The sequence below is a fragment of the Eucalyptus grandis genome, chromosome 5 (assembly GCF_016545825.1).
Source record: "Eucalyptus grandis isolate ANBG69807.140 chromosome 5, ASM1654582v1, whole genome shotgun sequence".
In the NCBI taxonomy this organism is placed as follows: domain Eukaryota; kingdom Viridiplantae; phylum Streptophyta; class Magnoliopsida; order Myrtales; family Myrtaceae; genus Eucalyptus; species Eucalyptus grandis.
In genome coordinates, this window is record NC_052616.1 from 43,451,716 (window position 1) to 43,476,445 (window position 24,730).

The 24,730-nt window shown below is 39.6% G+C and overlaps 1 protein-coding gene across 2 annotated transcripts; it reads left to right on the forward strand.

The window, feature by feature from the left end:
* Positions 1-18,307: 18,307 nt before the first annotated feature.
* Positions 18,308-23,774, forward strand: LOC120293143. 2 transcript variants are annotated; one of them, XM_039311956.1, is made up of 4 exons: positions 18,308-18,546; positions 22,248-22,354; positions 22,437-22,680; positions 23,475-23,774. In XM_039311956.1, the coding sequence occupies exons 2-4, from the start codon at positions 22,283-22,285 to the stop codon at positions 23,477-23,479; spliced, it is 321 nt and encodes a 106-aa protein (XP_039167890.1). In that variant the 5' UTR covers positions 18,308-18,546; positions 22,248-22,282; the 3' UTR covers positions 23,480-23,774. The 2 variants fall into 2 exon arrangements, with proteins under 2 accessions (XP_039167890.1, XP_039167891.1); XM_039311957.1 differs by lacking the exon at positions 18,308-18,546 and adding an exon at positions 21,663-21,930.
* Positions 23,775-24,730: the final 956 nt, after the last annotated feature.

A 24,730-nucleotide genomic window follows, 5' to 3' on the forward strand; every position in this document is an offset into this window, starting at 1 on the left:
GGAGTTCTTAGATGCAGATCCAGCATGCCTATAATTGACGCTGGTGTCACGGTCCGTGAATCCTCCTGTACTCGTGAAACTTGTGAGTGGCGCTTGGGGTTATCTGGTGAAGAGTATGAGGCAGAAGGGGTAGAACACAACTGGTTCGTGAGAGTGGCGTCAGGACGGTTGGTGCTAGGAGTTCTAGGATAGAAGGATTATATCACTTAGGAGCTCTGAAGACGGGGTAGGCCTCCCGTGCACAAACTGGTCGGGAGCTAATGCCGCTCTCCTGACGAGGCCATGGCAGGCCGAAACCAGTTGTTGTGCCTAAAGAGAACTGCTGCCTTACTTGATGGACCAGACGCCCGAGCGAAGCTGGGCGTGGTAGGATCTCGTACGAAGAATCATTTACCGTATCGTTCGTGGAACAACTAAATAAAGGGCTGGCCTGGCGAATTCCGCTCGCTAGGCGCCCGCGGGTCGTTTCCGAGGCCAAGGAAACTCTCAGCCCGTGACAAGTGGTATCAGAGCAGGAATCCCTCCAGTAAGCGAGTGAGCAAGTCAAAGAATCGGACTCCTCGCTCAAGTGCGGGTCAAGCAGATAAGTCCTGGTGGATGGGTGCTAGGACGAGTCGGCTTCTCGTCGAGCGAAATGCGAGTTAGAGAAGAACCGAACCCTTGCTGAATGGGGATAACGTTCCTGAATCGATCGGTGAATTTGAAGAAGAGGTCTACTATCACGTTTTCAACAAGAAGAGAACCTCCATTGGTCTGCTGGGGTCAAGATGCTGATTAGGCTGAAAGGGTGCTGCCAAAAGATGCAGTTGGCGAGAAATGCCACACTTGCCAAAAAGCGCAGGTGACTGAAGGGCCGAGCGGTTGAGATCAAAAGAGGCCACCAATGGAGCAAAACCTGTTTTGTTGGGCGAGCGTGACCGTTCGATGTGAATTCCTAAAAGTGGCACATCAATGGTTAACTTACGCAAGTAAGCGACAGAGCAGAGTTCGCAACGAGGGCGTTGCGAATTGAGTGGGGGAGAATGTCACGGTCCGTGAATCCTCCTGTACTCGTGACACTTGTGAGTGGCGCTTGAGGTTATCTGGTGAAGAGTATGAGGCAGAAGGGGTAGAACACAACTGGTCCGTGGGAGTGGCGTCATGACGGTTGGTGTTAGGAGTTCTAGGATAGAAGGATTATATCACTTATGAGCTTTGAAGACGGGGTAGGCCTCCCGTGCACAAACTGGTCGGGAGCTGATGCCGCTCTCCTAACGAGGCCATGGCAGGCTGAAACGAGTTGTTGTGCCTAAAGAAAACTGCTGCCTTACTTGATGGACCAAACGCCCGAGCGAAGCTAGGCGTGGTAGGATCTCGTACGAAGAATCATTCACCGTATCGTTCGTGGAACAGCTAAAGAAAGGGCTGGCCTGGCGAATTCCGCTCGCTAGGCGCCCGCGGGTCGTTTCCGAGGCCAAGGAAACTCTCAGCCCGTGACACCGGCATATGAAAAGAAAGGCCGTACTAATAATATTACGAATTTTGATCATTTTGTACGTTGCAGCTGATGGTGGGTAACGATAATTTTTCTCATCCTGCGACGACTTCGGACTTCAAGAAGGCAACTCACCGTTCACATTGCTTGAAAATGGCGAAGAAAGCGAGCCCAAGGAAACAATAAACTCCCGTTATTCCTGAGTATAACAAATCTCCTAATAAAGCCTTGCATCTTTGCCTTTTCTCAATATCCATCATTATAGATGAGATCCAGGCGCCCGAAAACATTTTCAAGAACACTTTTTACCATATTGCCAAATAAATAAAAACTACCTGTTTTACTTGATAATAATTTCATGGAAAGTATTTTTCTTTATCATGAAGTTTTATGTGGAATAATTGCATAAACATGCTCATTTCTCTTGTTAAATTCAACATTAATTATTTATTCAATATTATTTGTAAATCAAGCAAAATGAAGGCAATTGCAAATAAATTTACTTGTACCACGTGAGAGCACATCTATTTCGCTTATGTTATTTTACACTTGAAAGAATCAGAGTACAAATGATTGAATTTTTCCTTATTGCCTGTCTTTACTTTTTAAATTCTCCAAAATATGATAGTTAGAGAACAATGGTGTTTCATGAACTCATATCATTCAAATTGTCCAAGATTTATCTGGATACTCCATTGAGTAAGATTAGAAATATCTTGAAAAGTTCACATATTCATTCTATAATAGATAGATTCATGAATGATGAGCATGGTAAATTTACATTAAATTTTGAAAATAAAGGGAAATAATTGTTCATCTGTCTCAATGCTCATCATACTGGGAGTAATTCTTTTCTTTATTTTTATTTTTTTTGGAAGGAGTGAATGATTCATCAAACTTAATTTTTTTACTTGCCAGACAAAAAATTATTTTCACATGATTTTTTTCTTTTTAAATGAAAAAATATATCAACTAGAAAGAATAATTTCATGTGCTTTAATCATATATCACATGCATAATGTCTATTTTTTAAATTAAATTAATCTTAAAACTTGATGATTTGTCCCAATTTTGATTCCCGGCATCCTCCGTGAAATCTATTTAATGTATTCTTAGGAGTTTTAAAGTATAAAGTTCAAGTCTTATAGGAGTATAAATTTAAAAGATTAAAAAATTTCCAGAAAAAAATCGAGAATAGATAATACTGTATTTCCTAATATCCAAAGTAAAATTTTTAAGAAAATATAAAAATATAAGCTCATGCCATTGGGCCTTCACACCACTGGGCCAATGCACTCGAGGGCGTCGTCTTGGACGGGGTTATAAGGAAATGACACGTGGCATACTTTAGCAAGGACTTGATTGAGGTATAGAAATATTAATTGTTGCCTCCAAAGAATGAAAGGAAACGGTAGTTAATGTTTGAATTGTTATATAAAAAATACAAACATTGAAATTTCAATAAATATATGAAAAGAACAATAAACAATTGATTAAACCATATTATATTGATTGACTTTATTCTCCTATCGAGAAATTTTAAGATTCTACACTGGATCAACGTTGTGAAGGCAATATATCAATGAAAGATGCTTGTGTAAGTGAAGAATGAAACGCTTAAGGGAGCGTGTTGTAACCACAGTAAGTTAAAAAAAAAAATCAATAAAAGGATCATTTTTTTTTTGCAGAAAATGAATAATTTGAAAAAAATATAAAAATATTCACTTATATTACTTGAAATAATTAGTTAGTAAAAATTATTTTCATTATTAGACAATTTATATCTAAGCATTTTCGTGAACAATGAAAACATTTTTTGCTTATTCATTTTTGTAAGCAATACAAACTATCGTTTTTAGGATATGTTATTCGAATCAATATTTTTTTCCATATTTATCTTATGGAAAACTAAAGATTAATGATCATTTGTATCACTTACGAAAATGAATGATTGAAAAATATTTTCCTCATCCATGAAAGTAGCTAAGTATATATTGTTGTCGATAATGAAAATATTTTCCGTTGATGGATTTTTTTAAGCGATAAATGAATTAGTTTTTCGGAAAATATTTTTCAAATCTTGAGTTTTCCATGAAATAAACACATCATTAGTCGTCAAATGCATTTGATCATCTTTAGCAACACAAAGCTTTATTAATTTATTTGAGTTACTTAATTTGTTCATGAGAGAATGAGAGTTCTTTCGAAATGAAGGTAGTGCATTGGCTTCTGACGGTGGCTGTGGCCTGGTGGTTTCGACAAGGCGGAGTTGCCACCGTGCCCAGAAAGTGCGAACACTGGTGTGGGGAAGTTGCCGTTCCTTATCTGTTTGGGCTCGAACCGAACGTGCGAGGTCCAGGGATTTTTTGCTCAGTCGCACCAACATCGAAGGGAGTAGTATTCAACCGATACGCAAAATCTCGGTCGGGGACTCGACCATGGTCGCCTGCCGCCCCGAACGCTAGCAAACAAAAGCAGTCCTCTGGCCAACGATCTATCTCCAAATTCTTGGTACAAGTTCTTGGAAATGGTAAACACTCACCGTCGCCCGCTGCGGCACCGTTGCGGTCGTGGCCAACAAAGAAGGGACGTTCGGGAGTGGTTGCATCTCCTACTGCAATGGCAACTTTCACTTCATGAAGGAGACCATTTGCTCCGATCAAGGTTGCTGTCAAGCATCCATCTCAAGGGGGCTTAAGACGCTCGACATTAGCATCTCCTGCATCTACCAAAACGTGTCGGCCTCGCAACTCAACCGCTGTGCATGGGCTTTTCTGGTGGACAACAGGTCATTCTGTATCTCAAACTGGACTCTCCCGAGGTTTGAGGATGTGGGCAACACCCGAGCCTTGTTGTGGACTGGATGGTCGAACTGGACATGACTTGCAGACAAACCATGTTGACCCAGTCGAGCTATGCCTGGGGTAACAACGCAGAATGATAAGGACTTCGGGAGTGGACAGGGTCATCGTTGCGTTTGCAAGGCTGGGTACGAGGAAAATCATCCAAGGGTGTACATGTAATTAAGACATATATAACTCCTCATGCATTATCACACTCGAATGAATGATGTGGATAACTAACTAATTAATCAACATCTATGAGCTGGATAGCGAAGTAGTATCTGTATATTGATTTCATCTAGTTTTACCCCATCTAATAGCTGCCGTTTAATTTGTGCTATTCATGAGTCTGAATTGTACCTCATCTCGGCAGTAACTACGATGAAGGAGATGAAATTTGCTTGCATGAACGGCAAAGAAGAAATTGCATCGACCCTTCATCAAGAGAGATGAGGCAATGGTTCATGGGGGTGGTGTCGTGACCTTAGCTCATCTGAACATCAATATCGACGGGCGGGGATGGTGATGCAGCGGTCACAATGACTGCAACGTTTGCAGCGTGGCTGGGCCGCGGTGTTGGTGGAGGGGATGTTGGGTTGAGTGGAAGGTGATAGGGGGAAGACAGAGGAAGTGAGTTTTTCTCATTTATTAGATGTGTCCTACCACATGATATAATTCTAATACGAGGCCTAGATAAAATTGGGAATCTCATCTAGATCCAAATCCATCTCCGGAATTGATTTCGTGGAATTTACGTGGAACTTGCATAAATAATGATATAATAGACTCAATCGAGTAAATTTGGGTTTGGTAAAAACATTTCCTGAAGTTCCAACATTTTTCCTAATATAATACGTCAAGATAGTTGCCACCACCCTACCAACATGATAGCGAAAATTTCTAGCAACTCTATTCCCATTTTACAAAGAAAATTATGCCTTCTCTCTCAAACCTTTGTGCCTCCACTCTTATATATACATATATTGAATGTGGTATGCACACTATGATGCATTTAAAGGGTTGGATCTGACGAGTCCATTGTATTTAGTAATACATATGAATATTAGCACATCCACCTCACTCATACAATAACAACTCATATTTATAATTTATTGTATGTATGTAAAGATCAAACTCCTCCTTCCTAGGCTCAGTCGTTGTCCGCAATGACCATATAAAACCCCCTGCTGGCTCTTGCAACATAGGGTTTATGCATTATTGCAAAAGCACGATTTCTCAAAGTTCCATATGCAAGATTTTGTACTAGCTCGTGTGCCCTTCATGGGTCTCGTATATATAGTTCGAGGCAACATCAATCCCCATCACTGGCAAAGAACAATGCCATTGTTGATTTCGGATTCCACATGGAGAGAGACATAGTAGAGAAAGAGGAGATATCTTGAGAGAGAGTGGACACATGTCATGGTATTATAATCAAAAGCTAAATGGGATAATATTATCTGTCTAATAATCCATGCACAAACTTTTTCAATTTGTTTTTTCCATTAGCCGAGATAACGGTTCAATTTGTCCTTTGCATAATGTAGACATCGATGAGTGTAAGGAACCAAAAAGATACCCATGTCATGGAAAGTCCAAAAATAAGCCCGGGGGCTACACATGCCAATGCTGGTTGGGAATGTAGGGCAATCCTGTCAGAAGACCAAAAAGAAGAAGTCGAGAAACGGTAGAAGAAATGCAAGGGAAGAAATTGTTGTATTCATCGTATATTTTCTGTTGTGTACAAAATGTATTTAATTACAAAGGAAGAGATTAATAAAGGAAAAGAAAAATTCTCCTATCTTCTCCTATCTTTCTAATCCTAAAATAAATAAGATTTTCTACCTATCAACGATTATACAAGATTTGATGAATCATATCTTCCAACACTCCCCCTCAAGCTGGGGGCTTGTAAATGTCCAAGACACCAAGCTTGCTTAGAAGATATGCATGTTGTCTTTGACAAAGAGGTTTGGTGAATATGTCTGCCGGTTGCTCTGAAGTCCTAATTCCTCTTGTCTCGATTATTCCCTCCTGAATTTTCTCTCGAGTAAAGTGGCAATCGACTTCAATGTGTTTTGTCCTCTCATGCAATACAGGGTTTGCTGCAAGCTTTAGTGCTGAATCATTATCACAAAAAAGTGTAGTTGGTCCTTCAATTTTTGCCCCAAGATCCTGAAGTAAACCCCTTAGCCAAACTATTTCACAAACAGTCTTGGCCATGGATCGATATTCAGCCTCATGAAGATAGAGATACATTAGATTGCTTCTTTGTCTTCCATGAAAGCAATGATTCCCCAAACTTGATGCAATAACCGGTGATAGATCTCCTGCTCATAGGACATGTGGCATAATCTGCATCACAGTAAGCCATCATTTTCATGTTGCACTTTCGAGAAAGGAGTATTCCCAACCCTGGACATGTCTTCAAATATTTCACAATCTTCAATGATGCATTCATGTGAGATTGCTTCGGACTATGCATAAACTGGCTGAGAGTCTGTACCGCATAGCAGATGTCTGGCCTAGTCATAGTTAAATATATAAGTTTCCCTGCCAGTCTCTAATATCCCGACGGATCTCTTAATAATGGATCATTAGAAGAGGAGGATATGCCAGAATCATATTCAGCAGATGTCAGCCTAGCATTTTGCTCAATAGGAATAATGGCTGGTCTACAACCTAATAATCCCGTTTCTGATATGATTTCCATTATGAACTTCCTTTGACTGAGAGAAATTCCCTGATCTGAACGAGCTATCTCAATTCCAAGAAAATACTTAGGTGGCCCTAAATCTTTGATATGGAAAGTGGAATGCAGATGCTCTTTAAGTTTCTTCACAGCAGAATCATCATTTCCCATGATAAGAATGTCATCAACATAAATCATCAAATAAATAGATGACATACCTTCTGTCCAGGTGAATAGGGCATAGTCATATTTGGACTGTTTGAATCCAGCAGCCATAAGTGCATTGGTGAACTTGGCGTACCATTGTCGAGAGGCTTGCTTTAGTCCATAAAGAGATTTACGGAGACGACATACCTTAGACTCCCCCTGTCTCCGTAATCCTGGTGGAAGATCCATATAGATTTCTTCATCGAGATCACCATGTAAAAAGGCATTATGTACATCCATTTGATGTAACGGCCAGTCACGAAAAGCAGCAACTGATAGGAAAGATCGAACTGTGACATCCTTTGCAACGGGCGAAAAAGTTTCATGGTAGTCAAAGCCTTCTCGCTGAGTAAAACCTTTGGCCACCAATCTAGCCTTATATCTTTCCACAGAACCATCTACCCTGTATTTGATCTTGTAAACCCACTTACAGCCAATGGGTTTTCTATCACCAGGTATCGTTACAATATCCCAAGTATGATTCTCCATTAAGGCATGTAATTCGGCCTCCATGGCTTTTTGCCAACGAGGATCGTCTTTAGCCTCACTATAACTAGAAGGTTCTCGTTCTTCAGAAATACGACTTATGCAACATAAGTGTTCTGTTGATAGCCTATCAAATGAGATGTAAGACGAGATGGGATAACGAGTACCTGATGATCTTGAGGAACCACATATGTAATCCTTTGTCCAAGATGGTGGGCGAGCTGCTCGATTAGAACGCCGTGGAAGTTCTTGTTGCATTGAAGAGGACTCTTCTTCAGCAGGTGTTGCATCTATATGAGCAGGTGTTGGTTCTGAATGCTCAGTAATCTGGACTAGTTCTTCTATATGAGGCTCTTCAGTGGAGAGACTCGTAGATGTCTCAATAGGTAGTGTAGGCGATTCACCAGTTGGCCCTAGAAGAGGAGTAGCAAGAAATGTACTTCCGGAATAATATCTTCTTCCAATAAGAATTTTGAATTCCTGTCTTCTCATCTTCAGTGGAAGAAATAAGAGTTTGGAAAGGAAAAATATTCTCATGAAAAATAACATCTTTGCTTACGAAAAATTCTCCTGTAGATGCTGCATAAATTCGATAACCCTTTTGCAAAGTGAAATATCCCATAAATACACACTCAGTAGCTCGTGGTGCCATCTTATCTTTGTGTCCTACTGTGGTGACATAACAGAGACATCCAAAAACTCTAAGATGACTCAGATTTGGTTTCTTTCCATACAACATCTCAAATGGTGTCTTTCCTTTCAGAATACGTGACGGCATGCGATTAATCAAATATGCTGCGATGAGGGGCTAAAGGATGAGGGGTCATCTCATTGAGACGGTGATACATAGAGCAATAGAGGAGAATGACTTGCATGTAAAACGTCGATTTTTCTGCTTCCGCTTCAAGAACAATGGATCCCAAAACAACAATAGATCCCAGAACACAAGTGCGTTAATCTTTCTACTCGATCATCTATGTTCTTGTTCTGGTTATGGAGATTTTGGGATTGCACGTTTTGCATCCAACAGAAGAATCAGCAACTTTGAAGAGTACGGAGTTATGAAAAATTGCTTGAGAACTTTCAGGACCTAATCATGGATACACAAAAAGATGTTATTGAAGTTGTTAGATCATAGCCTGCGAATCACGTCATACAGCAAAAAAAAGTAGTGTTAATTGCCACTATGCTCATGTATCCCCAACTCTTATGGAAATATCTATCAAACTTCTCAGAAGGAGCATGATTTACTGGTTTGCTGATTGTGTATACACTGCCGATAAAAACTGACAGTACCTTGATACGATAATTCAGAAAGGTGGACGTGCTTTGTGGTATATATCATTTTCTGAGTGATTTCTCGATTCTTCTTAAAAGTAAGACTATTTTCTTTTAAATCTCACCTCTTCCGAAGAATAAAAATTACTCAGTTGGTTTATACAAATTATCCAGTTGGTTTCCTATTCCTAGCGCAGGTAGAATATTCTTTCAGGAGTTTTGGATTTGAGGCGAGCATAAGTTGTTGATTTAATATGGAATTGTTTTTTTTTTTTTTTTTTTTTTGGTTGAGGCCTAGAGAAAAGCTTACTTAGAAGAGAAATTTTTTTGAAGAATCTCCGAACAAGCCAACGGATCCCTTGATGAAAGCTACTTCTAGTGACTCGTCGAATAACAGAGGTATGCCACATTTTTCGAACATGTTTTTTTCAATTACGTAAGCTCTTTTGAATGATGGATGTGTTGAAATATATAGGTTTGGCACTTCCCTTTTCCTGCAAGTGCTTTGGATTGTATTAAAAATTAAAATGCATACTTCCTTCATGGAAGTAGACCTGACTTTTAGAAAGTAACTTTTTCCATGTGATGGTGGTTGTTTTTGCAAGTTTTCTGGTTATTTCTGTGTCTTTCCATCATGTTTGTTGTCTTTCAATTTTCCTTTAGAAATAAGTATTGCTTGGATCTATATTGTATAGAGATAATTATTGCTGGGCTGTGACAAACTCATGTCCCTGCTCTTTGTTCATTGACTCACACTTCTGTTATGTTTGACAGGAAATTATATGGGATCACGAGACCGGAGTCCTTCCTCTATGTGTATTGTTGTTGTGAAGAAAGTTGCTCCAACCTTCAGCAATGGACTGCAGTTGTTATGTCAAAATTACGGAAGTACTGAAGATGGCGATTGAACATTGGATCCCATTAGTTATCCCGTTGTATTAGCAGTTTCTTGAGTCTATCTTCCCCGTAATTTCTGACTGAAGGAAAAAGAAATGCGAAGTAGTATTTTCTGATTGGAACTTTGCTCTCACCTCGTATGACGACTTTTTCGTTTTGAGATTTTCGACTTGGTGCATACTTTTCACAATCCTGCAATTTACCTCGGGCTTTTGTTCTTAACACTGGCACGGGACCAATTAAAGAATCACGTCATGATGTTTTTCACCAATACCACTAAGAGAGTTGAATTTAACACTAAACTAATTGTTTCACACTTTGTTTCTGAATTGCCTTGAGTAATTGCCCACCCTCTCTCTGGGAGATGATCGTGGGGATCCCAATAAAATAACCACACGCAAAAGGGTAAGGCTTTATTAGCAGGAACCACAATCATTCATCGCGAGAGATTGTAGTTTCTTAGAATTAAACGGGCAAAATGTCAGAACAATATTACCTTATAAGCATACTTAGACCGGAATTCTATTAAACACGTTCACTCCTGATATTCGCGTGTAGATGTCGGCCCGTTTGGTTCGGCTTTTGGGGAATGTCTTTGGCCAAATGCAAATATCTTTAGGATAAAGGGGTTTTCGGGAATGCTCGGCCGTTTGGCAAATTACACATTGAAAAGTTGCTTGTGCGAAAATACCGTTTGGCAAAATTTATTCCAAATGAGTTTTTGCTTTTAATTTTCTTTTTTAAAAAATCTGAAAATCAAATCCGGCGGCGGCGTGCCGGATGGCCAGATCTGGCCGTTCGGCCGCCCGAGGTCGCGACCTCGGGCGACGCCGTCGCCGCAACCTCAGGCCCGGGAGGCGCAGAGGCCGATCGGCGGCCTGAGGTCGCGCGAGCCCGGGCGGCGCGCGGCGCGACCTCGGCGACGTTGTCGCCGGGAGGAGCGACCTCGGGCGCCCGAGGTCGTAGAGCCGGATGGCGGCCAGATCTGGCCTCCGGACCGCCGATTCGGCGGCCCGAGGTCGCGGAACCAGGCGACGCCGCCCGAGGTCCGCGCAACCTCAGCGACCTCAGCGACCTCAAGCGATGCGGACCTCGGGCGGTGTCGCCTAGTTCACTCGGAACCGCCGACCCGCTGAGGTCCGCACCGCTGGTCGCGCGTCGCGGCACCCCAGGATGTGGTCACCGGCGACGCGACCCTCGGGCGGCGGCGGCGTGGCTGCCGGAGAAGCTCGGTGGCCGAAAGAAGAAGAAGAAGACGACGAAGAAAAATGATGAACAGAGGCGTGGCATTTCCCAAATGCCGAATGCCCAATGCTGCCCCTCCCAAAGCATTGGGCATTGAGAGCATTCCGAATGCTCATACTTGGGCAAAGGGGCTTTCAAAATATTTGCCAAACACTAAAATTTTCCCCAATGGGCTTTGGGGGTCCAAGGGGCTTTGGGAATGCCCAACCAAACACCAGTCCTTTCTCATTCTTTCCTCTTCATGTTTACTCTTGCGTATGAAAATCGGCAGTTTTGTGGTTAGTGTGTGTTTATTTGTTACATAGATACAAAGTTGTCACAACTAGTGAGCTACTGTTCACTCTATTGATCAGGGTGCTAGTCTTTCGTGGTTACCATGTTTTAGTTAGTTTCGTTACTTTTTGTGCTGATTTTTGCTTCTTCTCTGGATGAATCGATCAATGGGTATTTGCCGTTATAAATTTCAGGGCACCCCTGAACCAGCAGCCATCGCGACAAGCAAGACCACCCTGCCTTTTTAATGATTAAGTCAAATCTTAACCTAACCTGCTCATGAATGCAATGTTGAAGTGTAACTATGGGTCGTGACTCCGTGGAAATGGAAAACAGACAGGATGATCAGGTCTCTGCTTCTATAATGTTGGAGGAGAAATTAGCCAATCTCAGTAGCTTAGTTGCCGAAATTATCAGATCTCAGTGCCTTGATTTTCTCTTTTGTCAACCAGAAAATTATGAAAGTGGGGCAACCGCTACGTGGCATGATGATGATTGTTTTGTGATATGTACATCTAATTGACGGCGTTAATTCATTCCAAAATCTTGATTGTAGAGTGCCGCTGAAGCTAGATCGGCTATGTAGGCCATAAGGCCTGTGATGTTGGTGACAGATGAGAGCTGTATCAGCTGGTATTCTGTGCTCCATAAGGATGGTATACCTTCTCTTAAATGGCACGTTTCCTTGGGCTCGCTTTCTTGGCCATTTTCAAGCAATGTGAATGGTGTTTTGCTTTCTCAAAGTCCGAAGTTGTAGGATGAGAAAAGTTAATGTTACCCATCATGTAATCCACAAAATGATGATATTCTTAGTACCATTGATCCATCCTTTCTTTTCATAAGCTCGTATCAACTATGGGCATGCTGGATCTGCATCCAATAACTCCTCCAAGTTCCTTTTCAACTACTGACTATGTCTGGGCTTGCGATGGTGCTGTTATAATATGCTTCCCCTCTGTATAGTCTTTACTTCCTCTTATTGCCAATAACAAGTATTCTTTTTTTTGTTTTTGGTAGTCTTTAGTGGGTGATTTTTTGATAAAGATAGTTCTGTTACTCTTCTGTGAAGTGATATATCCTATTTAGAGACGTGTGACAATGCAAGCACACACGTACACCCACAGAGATATAAAAAAGGCACTTTGTAGGTTTTATTACCTTCTTCAATTCAAAGCCTTTGTCATTCAAACCGATACCAAATGGCTCTTTTGGTTTGATTACCCGCTCAAAACATTTCAATCATATCAGATTTGCCATAGATAGGACAATATCAGATCTGTAAATATAGACAACTTTCCTTTTGGCTGATCACCTGTTGCTTGAGATACTTTACTGACCTCACTTCTTACCAAGACTCCCCAGAAAAGGTTCTTTGTCCAACTTCCTTGGCAATATGTTACAGTTTCTCAAAATGAGGATTACATTATGTGATATTGGTTTCTAAGTTCAAAGGTTGTCTTGCATTCCAGTACTCAACAGATCTCTTTGGATATAGGTTCTGTTTATAGTTCTGTTTATACATTTTCTTTCCTCTCTGTGATTTTCATGGGCAGGGTCAATGTGTCAATTATACACCACACTGATGTTTAAGTTTGGAGAAATGTGGCTTTGGTAGTTCGTAGTTATGGATTATCTCATTCTCTATCTCTCTCTCTCTCTCTCTCTCTCTCTCTCTCTCTCTCTCTGTGCATTGTCTCGCTCGATCCGTCTTTGGAATCTTTCTCGTTAAAGCTTTGGTTTTTTAGATTCACTCTTTTTGGGTTTGATTCGCTCCCTTTCTGGGCAATGCACGGGTGTTCTGATTTTTCTCAAATTTGTGAATCTGAGCTGGTTTTGTTCCGTGATTTGGTAGTTCCTGGATTAGATCTAGCTTATTGATGCAGAGCACGAGATGACAGTACTCTTGATGAGGTGACGAGGTAGTTGACTGATGAACGATTGCTGGTCAGCAAAGGGAAAAAGGAAAGATTAAGTGACGGATGATGGATGTGCAACTAGGGTGAGATGAATTTGTTAGGGATGGATATCACATCCCAAGTGTTCATTTCCAGATGTTTAGTTGGGCTGGGCTTGTTGGCTTCAGGTACTACTGGGAAGCCTAAAGGAATCTCCATAAGCCAGCCAGATTTGCTCATACAATCCATGGCAAAAGAAGCCAATGTTGGGATGATATACGCCCTTTCCATGTTTCTTCTCTTCTATAGTCTTCATGCTTCATTGGCAAGTGGAAATTCTACAATCATCGTCACAGTAAGTCTTGAGCGATTGTTTCCATAATTGGAAGGTCTGCAGGCAATTTAAGTCAGGGTAATATGACAATAGAATTTTTTTTATTAGATTTTTGTAAGATTATTTGCACACTGCTCATTTGTGCCGCATTGGTGTCTGTCATCAGCCATGGCGATGTTATTGGCTGGAGCTTTGCCATGTCTGAATACCCAAGTTCGAAGTTAATTCCACCATTGAGGTTATATAGAAACACAACGTCACTGCTATGATCACTATTCTAGCCATGGTCACTGATCTAACACCTTTCTCAGGTTATCTAGGAAGAGCGATCTTTCATGAGCAATCAAAATACTGAATATTATGTGTAAAGAGCATCGGCCATTTACAAGGGGTGAGTTCAAAGTTATGCTCTTCAAGTGGTACTTTTGCTTAATTCCAAGTTCCCTCGGGGAGAAAGGACTGTGGAAAGGAAAAGACTGCATGGAAGAGATATTAAATGGCGGAGGAAGTGTGTCGATCGATCTCATCAAGGAAGCTGGCAACTTCTTCCTAAGAGCTAAGATTCTCTCAGCCTGTGGTGTGCATCCTCTACAAGCGTAAATGCAATTAATTTCAGTACTTCAATGCTAGTTGGTAGTACCCACTAGCAATGTCTATGGAACAACTGTGCTCATTATGCTACCTTTCTTTGTCCTTTTTTCAATATCCAGAGATGACAGAGACCTATCTTTCTTTAACGTTCATGATTCTCGATGACCCACATTTCCCTTTTCCCTACCAGCCCCCTCATTTTCATATCATAACAGATCTCAATTCAGTCCAAAGACCACGGGCCATCTGGGTTGGCAAACCTGCACCACGTGTTGAATTGACGACAGATAGTGATGATTCTATTGGCATTGGGAAAATTCTAGAGGTCTGCATTTGATGATTGGATACTAGAATCAAGTTCCGGCATGAAAATCTAGCTGTCTTTCTTGGTTGAAAATGGGTGATGTCAGTTTCATCAATGAGCATGGTTGGGTGTGGGTCATTGGTCGAGAAAGTGGTCGGATCAGGACTAGGGGAAAAAATGTTTACCCTGAAGAGGTACAGAATGAATAGTGTATGAATTGGCTTGGCAATGACATTATTTTTCTTGTGAGTATTTGTTGATAGGTTCGAATGGTTGATGCATGATTTCTATCTTCAATGCTGAACCTGTTTTATTTTTCCAAATCATGGTTTGCTATAATATGAAAAGATGTACTCGCAGTTCATTTTTTGGGAACCTTTTGTTTCAGAACCTAGGTGGAGCCAGTACTTTTACAACATCCAGGAGTCATTGGAATCGTTGTCATGGGAATCCCTGAAGCTCGCCTGACTGCGATGGTTGTTGCATGTATTCATGTGAAGGAGAGAGGGTTTTGGTCTGATCAAAGCCGTGAACTTGGAGCTGAACAAGAACGTTTGTTGTCTGATGTAGTTCTTCGAGAGTTCTGTAGAGGAACGAACTTAGAACTGTATTGCTCTTTCAAATCTCCAACTACTTTGATGCTAAAAACTCTCTCTGAAACACACACAATTCATGCACACAGTCACGTGACCTTCTTGACCTATATTGATTGTTTAATGTTTTGATCCATCAGTGTCGTTCTTCTCAACCATCATTGCTGTCTTTGTATTTTATCTCTCCTTCTCTACTTTTCTAGGAAATTGTACACCCTTGTGTAATGATTCTAACTAATGATTGGATCTTCACCACTCAACATCACTTTGATCCTGCCATGGAATAATTAAAAAAACAAAAGAAGCTAAAATGGCAAATACATTAAAAGAAATCCATCTATAAACCCTGTAGTTCGCATGTTGAATGCACGAAAATTTTAATTACTTCATCAGAGCTCTAATATATTCCTAAATGATTGTTTAATTCAAAACTCCTTCAAGTCTTAGGAATGGGCCAACGAAGGACATTGGATCTCAAAGCATTTCCCTCCAATTATTTGACTTATGCAAAACTATTTGCCTCCTCCCCCTGGGCCCCACTACGGCATCCCACATCTTCCTACTCCTCTTGCTCCCATCGATTCATGGTAGGGGTAACAACCTTCTGCAGCACTGCATTTCACAAAGGTAACTGACAAATCCTTACTCGTTATTCAAAAATAAAGATGGGCAGATGACATACAAAAATTGATGTCCTTAGTAATCAAATAGACCTTTATCTAGTGCTTAAGAAAAGTTCACTCACTTCAGTACTCACGAATCTCAAGTAACAATTTCAGGTTCTAGTCTCATCACATCATTTTTTGTACTACTTTTCTAAGTTAGATATTGTATCTACATATACCTTGAACAATTATATATTCATTTACAGTGTGTGGACCAAATTCTATACCCTAAGTTTTAGAAATATATCGGTGCGGTGTGTCGGGTTCATTTACTCAAACATTTATGCAATCTTGGAATTTTAAGACGAGATGTACATTGTTGTTTACTAGCGCTTATATAATTTGATTGGTCAAAAGTGTGAATCACCTCTTTTACCATATCTTAAAGCTTGCCATCGTTTCCACGCCATTTTTAACTAAAACATACCATTTTTACATAAATAGTCGAATTGACTTATTAGCATTTCCAGACCCTTTTTTCTAGGCAAATTAGTGATATATGAATTGTTAGCTTCTTATCTCCATCAATACAAAGTTTTACTTTTTCTATTCTTTCTTGAACTTGGCCCAAAGAAACTATTCATTTTTTTCCTCCAAAATAGCAAAAGCAAAACCGAATGTGTATGCAACTAGAAACTCAATTCAGGATTTTAATTTACTTGTTCATTCCAATGCTTAAACCTAGAAGTTAACAAAAGATTGGGCCAAAAAAAAAAAAAAGAGAGAGAGAAAAGCCAATGGTAAATTATTTTATTCTTTAGAAGAAATTCAGGTGGTACAAGTTGAACGAGGGAACTTGTTCCCATCATGATCACAAACTCAAATTTCATGATATGAGACATAATACAGATATTACATGTGGCAGCTGAGTTTGGCACCTCATAATCAAATCATCGAATCGTTATCAAACTTTACTTTATCTGTTTTATCGGTTATCATCGATAAGTTCAAGTGTTACTTGTTCATTGACAACCATTGAATGGAATAAGCCTAACTTGGTTGATTATCTTCCATACATCGAGAGGCAGCACACTCAATTTTTATTTTTATTTTTGAAGAAATTGACTCACTTGTATTCTCTTCTAACCGAAACCTTGAAGACACAAATCGCGTCCTCTAACGATCCAAGAAGGATTTTGGTGTTGTTCACCATCTTGGAAGCAAAAATATCCCAACCTAGCCATGCTCATAAACCACGTCCTTTCCATCTTCTCCCTATTGCAAGCCAGAATAGATTATTCTTTCAACTCGCGTCTCCCGTCACATTGAGATTTTCCACAATTACATTATTTTTGCCTGTCTTTTCTTATAATTCTAAAGATGAGAGACATGTGAGAAGTTCTCACATGTTCGACTCAATTTGCACAACCATGATCTTGCATGATTTTGTTGGCTCTATCAATAACACGCGTCAAAACTCTCTTCATATATCTTCTTTTCCCTGCTATAATGGGATAATTTGCTTTAAATTCATGTGTATAGAAACTAAAATTTGCTGTGACTTGTAGCCTTGAACAGCATGTGATGTCTAGCACTTTTGCCATGGTTCAAGGGTGTCAGATATTAGTCGTTCTATAATCTGGCGTCTGAATTACTAAATTCTGAAATTCTGAAAATCCTGTTATAAAGCCTTATGGTGGCACTGACTCTGTTTTCTTTATGAGCAAGAAAGTAGAAGAGTAGATTATGTTATTTTAACATTTCAATTACCCAACCTCTGCCTCTTGATTAATTAGTTGATTGCAGCAACTTCAAAAATTATGTCGAAAGTTTGATGAGAATATCATGGACGCCACGAGGAAATTCGAAAAATTGATTACTGATAAGAAGAAGATCAAAGGATTGTCTTCTTATTTCTTTTTATTTTTTCTGTTTGATGTTTGAATGGATAAGTGTGATGCTCGTTAGACAAAATATTTTGTCATCTTTGGATGATACCGTTTGAATTAGTCACTAATTGCAGACCAACTCCAACTGCTTTTGGCTGCTGTCATGAGTATATATGATTTGCAAGGGAAAAGAGGAAAATTTATGGCAAACAAAATGATTATTATAGGTATTTATGGAATTATATATGTTGACACCCAAATTTTACCATTTTATTTAGGACTTAATCGCATATAATATTAAGAATTAGTCGCTAAAAAAAAGAAAAAAAAGCAAAGAATAAAATAAATAGCTTTCATTAAAATGCATCGTGTATGTTTTCTTTAAAATCTATTATGCGTATATATTAGGAGCATTTACATAACTGTCACTAATTATTCAATCTAAAAATGAAAAAAAAAATTATTAAAAAATCGAATATTTAAAATAAAATAAAATTTGGCGGACCGGGCTTGGTCTGGTCCTTCTCTTTCTCCACTCCTTTGTATGTGTTTTCGCGTGGGCCAAGCCCAACTTCATTTACTTTTCTCTAAGCCCAGCCCGCGCGCTAGTCTTCTTCCTCCTCACGCCGGTCACGCCCTGCAAAAAAGAGGAGTACAAGTCAGAGAGAGGAAACGGATGGCGAGCAGCAGATCGCGCAGCGTGATCCCAGGGGGCCATGCGCGCTTGCTGGCCGAGCATAAAAGCGAGAGGGGGAGAGGCTTTTAACAGGGGAGGTCGGCTGTTTTTTTTCGGAGTCGAGAGAGAAAAGAGAGCACCGGAGAGAGCTCGAGAGAGTAGAAGGCGAGCCAAAGGGAGAGAGTGAGACTGAAGGACAGCTTCGCCGTCGCCAATCGTCCGCCCAAGGGTCGTCGTCCACCGCAGCGCTCTCCTTCGAACCAGGTAGGTCATTCCCGAGTACGTCTGCCCTGTTTTTGGTGGGGCGTCGGGCTGGAGCTCGTGGTCGACCAGTTTGCATGAGCTTCAGTCTCGGTCCCCGCTCGAAATTCTGTTGTGGTCGTGTTCATTCCTCACACAGCATATGCGTGCTTTTTGTAGTGCTTTATGCAAATATTTGTTTGTGTTTGGTGTTATGGCCGAGACTTGTCATTTTTGTTAAACTCAAAGATAAATGCTGATAAACTTGTCCCCGAGTCAATCCAGAATAGTGTTTGTGTATCGTGTGATGATCTTGGCCTGAACCGAGCCCCGATCGAATCTATGCTTATCTCTAGTTAGTGCGTCTTAGGTGTTCGATAAAATGCCTGAGTGAATGGCCGAAGTCCTTGATGTCCAATAATCCAGTTTGATGACTATTTGCCTTTGTATTGTTGAACCAGACATCAATAATCCAGTTTAATGACTATTTGCCTTTGTATTGTTGAACCATGTCTGCTGTCACTTTTTTTGGTATATTTTATTGTGATTCCGTGACATGTCTACCATCTCTTTGAGCTATCGCGGGAAGGACCTCCGGCGGAACTACCTTCCCTCTCCGGCGGGTCCTGTGATTTAAGGCCGTCCTACACGGCACTTCTTCCCATTTTAGTGTACCCTATTTGCTTGGCGAAAACCTGGGATCGAAAATGTTAATTTCGGCATGGTTATTTCCTTTGGTTGTTGTGGTCGCCGAGGTTGGGTGTTGTTAGCCGGAGTTGGGTGCTGTTGGCCGGAACGATGGTGGAGCCGTGCGGTGTCCGTAAAGGATGGTTTAGTGTTGTGGTTGTGGTTTTTTTTTTTTTTTTAAATGAAGAAAAAAAGAATAAGATGAAGTTGCAGAGAAAAAAAAAAAAAAGGCGTCGGGGAAGAAGACGAAGACGACGCCTGAAGAAGAGAACGTGTAGAGAAGAAGACCAAAAGGAAAAAATAAAATAAAAGAAGAAACAAAAGAAAAAGAAAAGTATAGAAAAAATGAAAAGTAAAATAAAATATGAAAAAAGAAAGTAAAAGGGGCTTCGGCAAAGAGGAGTCGCAGATTGTGCAGGGAAAAGAGGTGCAGTGAGAAAAGACAAAACAAAAAATTACTTAATTAATTTTTATTTTTAAAAATGAAAACGTTAAAAAAAAATCCAAGTGTTAGATCCAGGTTTGGGTTGGGTCCACGGACCGGATTGGGTTTATCCAGTCCGAACCCATTTTCTCGAATATAATAATATTCAATATTCATCAAAAATTTCAAAACAAAAAAAAAAATTTCGAAAAATAATGAAAATTTAAAAAGATTTCTGGAAATTCAAAAAAAAACTCAGAAAGCATTAAAAAATTCGACCTTTTTCTTAATTAAAAAAAAATTAAAATTAAAAACATAAAAAAATATGAAAGTTTCAAAAAAATTATAAAAATGATGGATGGTATCAAGTTATGATAGAAATGACATTTATGAAATTTTCCTAATTTTAAAAGGTTATTTTCCTAATTTAATGTTATTTAGCTATTTTATAGCCATTTTTGTAAATAATCCATTTTGCATAAATTAAAATTATTTAGAGTAATTTCATGCATATAGAGTAAATTCATGCATATTTGAATTCTCATTTCGCTCATGGGGTCCTTTCCCGAGGCATGATAACAAAGCCATGTAATATTATTTGCCCGACTAATATCGTTTTTTTTTTCCTTTTCCGCATTTATTTTTAAGTCATTTCAATTTCTTGGATGTTTACTTATGCACCGTTTTCATTAATTTGAGTGTAAATTCTCTTCTAAATTATGTTAGGATTTGTCTAGACATTAAGGAAAACAAACCTACAAAAACATTTGCATGGACGCTTAGCGATTTTATAAGAATTATAATTGGTAATCAAGATTATATGGCTATTTAGATAAACAACCTTCCAACCAAGTTAATGGTACCGCAAGGGCGCTAATAGAAACATTGGCGTAAACAAGTCCCCGATCCTAGAAATCTCTAGTTGGTGTAAGAATCGAGACAACACTCCCTCATCTTGATTAGTTTCTAACCAACCCCAATAAGCTAGTGACGACTTTAGAAATACATAAGTTGTTAAGAATTAAAATTCAAAATCCAACGTCGCGGGTATAGGCTTGGGAGAGCACACGCCTAATTTAGGGTCGTTGATCCACCTCTTTAGGCAAATACCCCTAAACCTTCTTTCTTTTCCCCGAATGGCAAAAGAGAGGTCACGACAATATACATGTAATGTCTCTAAAATAAATTAAGTATTTCAATGGCTAACATTGATAGGGCGGAAGAGTTTCTGGAAAAACTTAGGGGTGCTTCATGGATGCTGCAGTTCAAGGTATGATGTAGATGAATATACCTGGTATATTAAAGCCTTTTCAGTGCATATAATCCTTTATTTGTAATCAATGTTGATTTTTGCTTCACAAGATTTTTTGTTTTTTACCCTCTTTCAAGAAACCTAATAAACTTTAGGGGAAGGAATATGATTTAAAGGGTCAGCATCGCTTGTTTCTATGGGAATATTGCCAGATCTGAGGTTTCCCTTTAGTGTTCCCCTGTGATAAATATTCAAGATGGTTCTCTGCTGCTTCAAATGAGCATGCTATACCCTGAATTGCATCGTATCTGTTCTCTTGCATATATGCATATGAAGAGGGTATTAATTACACCCACTCTCTCATCACGATGTTATCGCCAATTTCTTTCTTGCAAGTCGTGCTTGTCCAATTGCCATTCATCATCTGGTTTAGCTAGCCGTCTGATCACTAGATCCACTTTTCACCAACACATACTCAACAAACCTAGTTATAGTAAGGAGATGGGGAATACTAGGAGCACATCTAGAATATTGCAAGAGCAATGCAGTCGTTGGAACAATAGCATTTTATACAAATCTGAATGTGCAAATTGGTGGTAATGAGGGTTGTGGGGTGGATAAATAAGTTGGATGGGCCTAGGAAAAGTAAGGGGGCAGGCTGAACCTTTAATTTAGTTTGATGACGTCGACGGCCAATATTAGGTTGCTTAGAGATTTTCTGTCCACTTTCAACTCAACGTCCATATCTTGATATTTAGACGTGGAGGACCTAAAACACTTAGCCAAGAATGAAGGGGCAAAAGAAGGTATGATTTGAACAATTGGGACATTGACTTAAAACACTCAGCCAAGAATGAAGGGGCAAGAGAAGGTGACGATTTGAACAATTGGGACATTGACCAAGGCTGCTTGCTTCAAAACATGACAAACTTGAGATTGCTGTTAAAAGGTGTGAGATTGAGATTGGTTATCCAGATGAGGAGGACCCAATTTTGTCGAGAATCAAGGGGAGAGGCTGCTTGAAGCAGAAGATGACATTGATGAGGTTTACTTTCTGTCTCACACATGCATATAGAGTGTTTTACACAGCGAAAATTGCATTACTGACTGGATAATCATGCTGTAATATACATCATAATACATATATATACAGATGCACATGTATGTACATGTAGGGCCCAAATGGGGTACCGTATTCTTTTTGGGGAATTTTTGGGGTTGGGGGCATCGAGAGTGGGAGAGAAAGGGCTTCACAGGAAACCCGGGGGATTGGTGGGGTGGGCGGTGGACATGATAAATGCAAGAGTGCCTTGATTTATGTATGTGAATATGAATAACCTCACAACTTTCTGCAATTTCCAGATCATTCACTCGTGCATTTCTCATTGCCAAAAGTGATGGAGGGCCTTTTCAACCTTGCAAGGACACTTTTCAGAATTGAGATTGAGGCTGCTGATGGACTAGCACGGGTAAATAAGTGTAATGCTTTGCTTCTGCCTTTCCTGTGCTGTTAGTCCATGTATTCTGATAAAATGCTTATCTATTCTCCAGGTCTGGAACAATGATGTTAGATTCTACCGTGTGAAAGATTCTACCGAAATCCAATTGCATACTAATATCATGATCCGTTTTCTTGACCATCTGAGAAAAGGGAGGAAACTGGACAAGTGTGGTTGTTGGTTGAAGGCATGTGCTCTCTTGAGATGGTGCAAATGCAAGATTACCAATTGCTATCATAGTGTGCAATCAAACACCAGCTTTGCAGAACAAGCCGGCTCTTATGACGTTCAAAGAGGTTGAGTTTCAACTCCTTTCCTCAGTCTATTGACCTTCTTTTCTACTAGGTGTGCTCAAAATACTAAACAGATGGAGGGTAGCTTGTGTAGCCACAAGCTAATGCAAGACAGTGGGAACGAAATGTGGCAATCAGAAATAGTAGATGAGGGTCTTTTAGTCTGGTTTCGACGATCTTAGTTTTAATGATTGGATTTTAGTGACTTCTCGACGATTCTAATTTAAATATGATGAGTCACACATGTATATTTGTCCTCATTCCACCTGTTAGGAGCAGCACTGCTGAAAGAATTGAGAAGTAGGTCCGACAACAATTGTTAGCAAGAGAAGATTAGTTTCTAGAAGACTAATGATGTAAATGTGAAGCAATTTTTTGCTTGAGAATTTTGTGATGACAATCTATATATTGATGTGGTTTCACAGAATCCTTGTAGTGCTAATATATTTCTGTGTATAATGCCTAAACAGACGCACTTCTCTCCTCCAATGCCTGTATCTAAAAATGGGTCTATTGTTCAACTTTCGATATTGCCTGCTCCCGATCTAAGATCGTTCTGATTCACACCTGATTCTTAATGAGTCCTCAGTCATTGACCATGCGGTTTTATGTGATCCATTGAGCCACTCTTGGGCCATGATAATTTTACCCTTTCAGATGATTTTGTCATTGTTGCTCAGATGAATGATGAGACTTGTGACCTTATGCTCACTGTAGTGGTTACTTGTCCATCATTAAATATCTTCATCCTCTGTTTGATATCTGCCATTTAATATATGTGTTGCTGAAATTGGCAGGTTGAAGTTGTTTTTCATGAATTTGGGCATGCGCTTCAGCACATGCTAACTGAACAAGACGAAGGCCTTGTTGCTGGCTATAGAGGAATAGAGGACGATGCTGGGGAACTCCCCTCTCTTTTTATGGGAAACTGGTCTTTTCACAGGTAATTTTGTCTAGTAGTACTCTTATAGAGCTTTAGAACTAATTGACGTGCCATCGTGGTTATGCATATGCTGTGGATAACAGCAGATGATCGCTTCATGAAGCATTATGCGATGTGTGTTGTACGGCTTTTCTACTGTCTCTAGATCTAAAAGTGAGGAGGAGCTCCTTTGTCCTCAGCAAATGATAGGCCAATGATCTAGATGTTACTAATATGATTTGTGTGGCTCTTGTCGGGGTTTGTTGAGATGAATCACAGTTGAGGTTCGCAGTTACTGGTTTCTTCTTAATATATTTTACACAGTTACCGAGGTCTACTTATAGACAGGTGGAAAAAGGAAACAGACCGGAAAATAATGTTAACTTATATGGTATGTCTATCAACTATATCTGAAAGGACAGTTCTCAAGCTTTGTAGTTAGAGTAGACGATGAATGGGCTTTACTTACCAACTCACCTTCTCAATATTTTATCATTTCTCCTCTTCAATGTATACTCGTTACATTATATTTTATCTATGCTTTTTTAACTTGCATACCCATGTAGATTTTGTTTATTTGGACCTTTTGATCCATTAATTTACACGATGCATGAATAAGTCCCATATTTTTCACTTTAATATTGGATTTTATAGATTATCATTTCGTTGCTCATAAGTCTTTTCCTTACTTTACTACTTTAGTATGTGTATAACATACGTTAGGTAGGGATATTTTATATCAATCCAGCTTATTTGCACTTTCTTAGTAGTTCCAATCATAAGTGTGCGTGGATAACATATAAAGTTGTGATATTTTATATTAATCCAACCGATTTGCACTTCTTTAATAGTTTGGCTATCCTCTGTTACTTCGTGTGCCTATTAGTATATATATTACACATATCAAAAACAGAAATTGAGTTTAAGGTATTCAAGTGCACAACTTGGGCATGGATAGTTATCCCAGTAATCTTTAAATATGAAAAATTATTTCCTGGAGGATACATCGGTTGATATATACCTCCACAATGTTATTTAATATTGGTTTTTTCGCTTTTCCTATTTTATGTTCCTGTTTTGTTAAGCTTAGTTAATCCTTAAGCTCGAAAGAATAGGTAATAAAGAAACCCT